The sequence below is a fragment of the Galeopterus variegatus genome, unplaced genomic scaffold (assembly GCF_000696425.1).
Source record: "Galeopterus variegatus unplaced genomic scaffold, G_variegatus-3.0.2 Scaffold22218, whole genome shotgun sequence".
Taxonomy (NCBI): Eukaryota; Metazoa; Chordata; class Mammalia; order Dermoptera; family Cynocephalidae; genus Galeopterus; species Galeopterus variegatus.
This window is the reverse complement of record NW_007748329.1, coordinates 1950-9769: the sequence shown is the minus strand read 5'-3', so window position 1 is coordinate 9769 and position 7820 is coordinate 1950. Positions and strand designations below refer to the sequence as shown.

Genomic DNA, 7820 nt, shown 5'->3' with positions numbered 1-7820 from the left:
AAAAAGAATCACTGCATATCAACCAAGTGATATAGGGGGTGGGCATTGTGGGGGGAAAAAACATAGAGGACAAAGAAATCCCAAATATCTAACAAGTGATGATGAAGGAACAGACCAATTAGTAAGTAACTCTACCCCATCTCTGTAACCAAGAATTGTAGCATGAAAATATAAACATCCTTTCTCACTAAGATGGCATAACAGGACCAGAATAATGCACCCCCACACACCTTAAATAGTCAAAAACCTGCACAAAATGGCAGTGGGTTAAAAGACACTGGAGATCAGGCCACATAGGCATGTGTTCCCTGAGAGATGGAAAACAAACAAGGTGAGCCCTACAATTGTTCCAGCTTACTACCCTGAGAGTTTCCAGAACAAGGAGGGAAAACACAGACAATGCCCAGCAGACTCTTTCAGTTGGAAAGATATTGCCGAGAGTCCAAGTAGACACCAATGCAATAAGAGTTTGCAGGACTGATATTGGAGACAAGAAAACTGTACAGAGAATGAACTCCAGAGATCCATAAAGGGTCCCCCTCAAGTATTCATCAATATACTCAACATCAGGTACATGTGAGGAAACTACCTAAAGCAAGGGAACTAATTAGAAGGAAAAGTTCCTGGCACTTAGGGTCAGGAATTCTGAAAGTATAACTCACAGGGTATTGGTAGAGTTCTCAGGAAGTCTTGCCTCAATAGTGAGGTAGTTCTAGGAAAAGCAACACTTTGGTCTTGCTTAAGAAATGTTAACAGCAAGACCTGAAAGTCATTTCCCAGTAACTTAACTGTGTCCCAGAACAAAACTCAAAAATATTTATAGGAATACAAAAATATCCAGAATGTACAAAGTTAAATAAAGAATTTTTTGCATCCAATCAAAAATTACTAGACAAGCAAAGAAGGAGGAAAATACAACCCACAACAAAGAGTAAAATCAATCTAAACTGACACAGAACTGATACAGATGTTAAAATTAGCAGACAAGAACATTAAAACAGAGATTGTTACTATATTGGAGACATGGGAGATATTTTAAAAGACCCAAATTGAGTTTCTAGAAGTGAAAAATTCAGTGTCTGAGATTGAAAAAAAAAAACCTCACTGGATGGAATTAATGGCTGGTTAGACATTATAGAAGAAAATTAGTGGCTGGTTAGACACTACAGAATAAAAGATTCATGAACTGAAGACATAGCAATAGAAACTATCCAAAACGAAACAGAAAGAAAAAATGAGGGCCGGCCCGTGGCTCACTCGGGAGAGTGCGGTGCTGATAACACCAAGGCCCCGGGTTCGGATCCCATATACAGATGGCCGGTTCGCTCACTGGCTGAGCGTGGTGCTGACAACACCAAGTCAAGGGTTAAGATCCCCTTACCAGTCATCTTAAAAAAAAAAAAAAAAAAGAAAAAATGAGCTGTGGGACGACTATGAGCAGCCTAAGATACATGTGATTGAAGTCTCCAAATGAGAGAAGAGAAAAGGGGTGAGGAAACAGAAAAATAATATTTGAAGAAATAATGGCAAAAATTTCTCAATATTTAATGAAAGCTTATTATAAACTCACAGATCTAATAATTACAACAAACTTCAAGCACCAAAAATATGAAGAAAATTAAATCAAGTTTAGTTTATGAAATTGTACAAAACCAGTGATAAAGAGAAAAACCTTAAAAACAGCCAGAAGGAAAAATGACATATTACATATAGAGGAACAAATAAAAGGATGACAGCAGATTTCTCATTGGAAATGATGCAAGCAAGAAAATAGTGGGGCAACCTCCTTAAAGAATTAAAGAAAAAACATGTCAACATATGCGGTGAAGATATCTTTCAAAAGTAAAGGCAAAATAAAGACTGCAAAAACCGAAAGAATTCACAAGTAGAACCATTAGAAAAGAAATGTTAAAGGAAGCTCTTCAGACAGAAAAAAAAGAGATATCAGAATGAAATATGCATCTATACAAAAGAATGAAGAGCATTAGAAATGGTAACATCTGAGTTTCTTACGGCCACTGTAATAAATTACCACAACTTGGTTGCTTACAACAACACATATTTCTTCTCTTATAATTTTGAAGGCCAGAACTCTGAAATGGTTTTCACTGAGGTAAAAGCAAGCTGTTGGCAGGATTGTGCTCCCTCCAGAGGCTCCAGAGGATCCATTTCCTTGCCTTTTCCAGCTTCTGGAGGCTGTGCTCATGCCTCGACTCATAACCCCACATTGCATCACCTTTCATCCCTGTTTCCATCGTCATACCACTTCTATCTCTTCTTCCTCTGTCTTCTCCTAAACACACTTGTGATCATATTTAGGACCCACCTAGAAAATCCAGGATAATCTCTTAAATCATATATAGTATGTTCTGTGACCACAAGAAATTTCAATCAGAAATAAATAGCAAAAAGATCTCTGGTGGGCTGGCCCCATGGCTCACTTGGGAGAGTGTGGCGCTGGTAGCGCTGAGGCCGTGGGTTCGGATCCTATATAGGGATGGCCGGTGCATGCTCACTGGTTGAGTAGTGCACGCTCACTGGTTGAGTATGGTGCAGACCACACCATGCCGAGGGTTGCAATCCCCTTACCAGTCAAAAAAAAAAAAAAAAGAAAGGTCTCTGGAAAATATTCAGATATTTGGAAACTATATAACACCCTTTGAAATAACTCATGGGACAAAGAAATCACAAGGGAAATTAGAAAATATTTTTAACTGAATAAAAATGAAAACACAATATATCAAAATTACAGGATGCTGTTCAAGCAGCACTTGAGCAGAAATTTACAGCACTAAACATACATATTAGAAAAGACGGCAGGTCTCAGATCAATGACCTCAGCTTCCATCTTGAGAAACCAGAAGTAGAAGAGCAAATTAAGCCCTAAGCAAGCAGAAGCAAGGGAAAAGAGCAGAAAGCAATGAAATAGAAAACAGAAAAATAATAGGAAAAAAGGCAATGAACTCAAAAGCTAGTTCTAAGAGAAGATGAATAAAATTGATTAACCTCTAACCAGTCTGATTAAAAATAGACACAAACTATAATATCTAGAATAAGATAAACGATGTTATTATAGTTTGTATAAATACTAAAATAATAATAATGGAAATGACACCAATGTGATGGTGAAAATTAGATTGTTTCCCCGTTCCTAGTCAACACTGTACTGAAGAATTAAACTGGAGCAATTGTCCAGTTAAAAAAATAATAAAAGCCTTCCAATTCAGAGAAAGAAAAATAAAAGTGTTCATATTCACAGACAAAATTATCTTTTACATAGAAAATCCAATCGAATCTACAAAAAAAAGCTACCAGAACAAATAAGGAGTTCAGCAAGTTGCCATATAAGCTCAATATGAAAAAATGTGTATATATTATGAATTAACAATCAGAAACTGTGATTTAACAAAATAACATTGACTATAGCATCAAACACAAGGAAATGCTTAGATGTACAAGACCTCTACACAGAAAACTACAAAACACTGTAGCAGTTGTATTCACAATATCCCCAGAATGGAAACAGCCAAAGTATCCATCAGTAACAGGAAGAATAGATGGATAAATCATGGTATATTCATACAATTGAATATTACAAAGCAATGAAAAAGACAAACTATTGATACATGCAAAAATATTAATGAATCTTAGAGACATTATTGAATTAAAGAAGCCAGGCACACACAGAGTACACACTACATGATTCCATTTATTCATGAAGTTCCAGAAGCAAAACTAATCTGTGGTAAGAGTGGCCACCTCTGGCTGGTGCATGTGTGTGCCTGTGCATGTTGGCAGGGGAGAGGGGAGAGAAAGCCATGATATTGGTATTGACAGGCAATAGGCAAAAGGAACCTCCCAGGGTGATGGAAATGTTCTGCATCTTGATACGGTCGGTGGTAATACAAGTGTACACGTTTGTAAAACTTTATCCAATTGTGCTCTTCAGAGATTATATTTCACTATATGTAAGTTATACTTCAATTAAAACTGCATTAGGCTTTGACACAAGCAGAAGCTGTATCCTCTTGAGACACCCAGAAATGACTGGTGTACGCACCAAGATCTGCCACGCCAGCCAAGACCCATTTCAGAGTGCCCAGGATGACAAAACAGAGCTCTAGGGCTCTGAGAGGTCTCTTGTTTCCTGGCATGACTCCTTCGTTGATTATTTTTCTTTCATACCATGACTTCACGTGATGTAGACAGAGCCAGGGTAACAATCGCCCTGTTCTAGGGCCTGCCTTACTCTTTGCTGTCCCAGAACTCTCAGTCCCTTTCTTTGAGCGACTTAGCAGGGGTTAGTCTATCAGTGCAGCATGCTCTTTCCAGTCCTCCCACCTCTCTATAACGGGAAAGAGACAAGGCAGAGAGGAGAAGGAAGAAAGGCAGGGTGGTAGAATGGATAGAGCATGAGCTTGGGGTCAGTTAGAACCGAGTCCTCATCTGACCATACATCAATAGCTTTGTGGCCTTGTGCCCCAGCCTCCTATGAGGACAAGAAATCCCACATTCAAGAGAAAGGGTCTGGATCTAATGACCACAAAATAATCATAGGCTGGTATTATATTTAATATATTGATATTATCCATCATCATTTCTCAAGACTTTGTGGTTGCTGGCCCTTTCTTACGCTCTGTAAAGACAAGAAACCATGGTTCTAATTAGGGTAACTGTAAGGTGGTGGCTGTACCCCATAAAGACCCTTGACTCAAGAGTCTAACTTAGGCTGCGCTCATTAATCAACAATGATTCCTTTCTTGATGTTTTAAGCTAGTCCTCTAAAACCAGTTAAGTTCCCCTCTACTATTTCAAAGGACTGATTGGCATTATTTCAGAATACAGTATAAAGTTGCAGATTCTCATGGCTCTGACTCACCTCTCTGATTTGGGGTCCGCTTTGTTGGGATCAGCCCGAGAAACCTTCATCTCACTAATCCGGATCTTTTCTACCTTCTTTTTGCCAAGGCATGAATAATAAATATAGAACTTGTGGTTGTGGTGGAATTTGGGATGAAAAACCAACCCTAAGAAGCCTCTCTCATCCCCAATCCATGGAGTAGTCAGAACGATGCTCCTGAGGTCCAAGAACGGTTGCTCCAGATGGCTCCCATCTGGGAGGTAGACCCACACCACTCCTACCTGCTCAGCAACAAAGAAGCGATGGGTGCCATCCCCAGCATGGACCATGGCAACGGGGTTCCTCAGCCCGTTGGCCACCTCAGTCAGGCAGAGTTGCAGGCAGCCCTGATGGTCCTTGGCCACCACACCCAGGTCATGGTTGAGATGGTCGTTCCTCAGGACATTGGGGAAGCAATAGTCTTTGTCAGGAAGATTGAGGAGGTGGCAGAAGTGGGCACCATCCTTTTCATGGGACTCCTGGAGGCCATGACCTTTGGTCAGCAGGGAGATGGCAGAGTGGCAGTTAGAGTGGAACGCAGAGCAGTAGTCAGAGCAAAGTCCAGGAAGCTTCCGGAGAGGCGTCAGAGGGTTCTCAGCATCGTAGAGGTGGGCTGCATAGGGTGAGCACTCCTAGAAAAGAAAAGAAAGCCCAATCTCAGCAGTCAGACTGGCCACGGTGGGGCTTGTCTCAATTTTTGAGCAAGAAGAAATTAAAAATGGTCTAAGAAAAAATTAGTATTCTGGAGTTTTTGTTACCAACTACTAGTAACTCACTTGTTGTCTCTGTGACCCAAATTTTCTACCCAGTTAAAGCTCCTAGAAAGCAGAAGGGAAAAAAACTCTCATATTCCCTATACTGTCTCTAACATTTCAGCTTAGTTCTTGCCACTTAATGTTTTATTACATGATGAATGAATATTTTTTAACAGGAAATTTTACCAAATTTCCTAATCTTTCATTTTTTATAAATGATGTATCTGCAAGATTTTATTTCTTTATACAAATTGGAAGCAATTTGGCATGAAGTTTCATGCTTGTTAAAACTGGACGTTGGGAAAGCTGCAGCCAGATGGTGGACTAGAAGTGCCTGGGGTGTATTCCCCCACAGAAAAGGACCAGAACAGCTAGCAGACAGCTAAATATTGATGGGAGCATGTGTGGGAGAGTGTGGGGGTACAGCAAGAGACTGGTGAGTCCCTATGGAGCATGAAAGCCCAGGATGGTGACACAGAGAGGAGAGACACAGGCCTCAGCCACCATGTCTCTGACACCAGGCACAGGAAGAATTTCCCCTTGCAGCAAAAAGGTAGGCAGAGGACCTCCACCAACCGCACCCTCACCACAGAGACCCACAGACCCTTTGGCAAGCCAGGTCTAGATAAAAGTGTGGGGAGTGGCCTAGAATACACACACTGCATTTCTTTAGAACACTAGCACAAATGGTGCACTCCCCAGTACCCACTCTCGTGACCCAAGATGATTCAGGACAGCATCATCTTGAAACCAGAGCCTCTACAGGAGCACTCCCTGCCCTGCGGCCAGTAGCCATGATGCTTCCCCAGCCTTAAGGCTCTTCCCTGTCCCAGCACAACCACAGGAGAAGCTACAATACCCTGATCCTGGCAGCTTGAAGCCTGGGCTCACAGCAGCCATGACTCTAGTTGTGCACTCTGGGAAGCCAAACCTGGTCCTGTTGAACTAACACACCTCCATGTCCCCAGCCAAAAATCAGACAGGCAGACCACCCCCTACTCCTCCCCCTACCCGCCAGCGCCTCCAACTGAGTCATGTGTGCCCGAACCCTCAAGCCAGAAAAACAGCTCACGGGTCTCTACCCTAATGAATATGTCCTCAAGCTAGTGGAAATAAAGTGCATCCCTCTCCTGCAGAAGCGGGCAGTTGGCTCCACCCTGAACAGCACTGCCTGGAAGCCTTGCCAACAGTCCCGGAAGCAGCTGCACCAGCTCCCTCACTGCAGGCTTACCTAGTGGCCCTGCCCTCTACCCAAAAGTGGCTGGACAGGCCACTTCACCACAGACCAGCCAAACAGCTCTGTCCACTTGTGGGGAAGAACCAGATGGGCCCCCTCACTGCAGGACTGCTAGCTGCCCTGCCCACTGACTGGAAAGAGGCTGCTCAGCCCCCTCCCCACCTAGCAGCACTGCCCACCATCCAGGAAGTATCTGGATGGGCCCCCTCACTGCAGCCCCACCCAGTGGCCTCACTCACTTCCTGCGAAGCAGCTCAGCAGCTCTGGCCTTGACTGTCCAACTGCTGAACCACAGAAGGAAGCATGACCTCAAATTGGGCCCCAAGAACTGGCACAACAGAAGGACCACTGGCAGACCTACACTCAGCTAGCTGAGCCAAAGCATGCCCACATCCTGGCTCAGAAAAACAGCTCAGCTGTCATACCCCTGGAAGACCTGCCCCTGAGTCTTTCAGCCATTACTTGCATATGCATCTGATTGAGAGACCATATGGCTGATGTGCCCTTGGTGGGCCCACCCCTGGTCAGAGAAGCAGCACAGTGACCCTGCCAGAGGGTAAAGCAGTGCCAGAGACCCTGACAGGCCATGCCTGCACCCCACAACTGAGAATCAATTGAGCAACTGCATCCCAGCTCCAGAGATGACTGACCACAGAGTAGATGTGCACACCCCCAGCCTGTGAACCAACCCAGTGATCCCTCCTCCCACTGCAAAGCCATGCCATCACCGCCACAAACCTCCAAGGCATAGGTCACTAAGTCAATTGCAGACATAATGAAAGTGGATTATAGGTGAAGAAACCACATAGAATCTGTACTACTGCATCTATATGGAACAAAACCATTGCACTGTACCCAATCAGCACTCTAAGACACATTTGCAGGTGAAAGTCTTTCCCCACACAAGCTATTCTACAAAATTAAAAAA

The 7820-nt window shown here is 43.1% G+C and overlaps 1 protein-coding gene across 1 annotated transcript in view; it reads right to left on the bottom strand.

Annotated features, from left to right (window-relative positions):
• The window catches only part of LOC103583357 (HHIP-like protein 2), a gene marked incomplete at both ends in the record, with an annotated part of 18920 nt that extends 13388 nt beyond the window's left edge, over positions 1–5532 (bottom strand). The window contains one exon of the mRNA XM_008564692.1: positions 4880–5532. Within this exon, the coding sequence (XP_008562914.1) occupies positions 4880–5532 (653 nt within the window). The remainder of the gene's footprint in view (positions 1–4879) is intronic.
• Positions 5533–7820: the final 2288 nt, after the last annotated feature.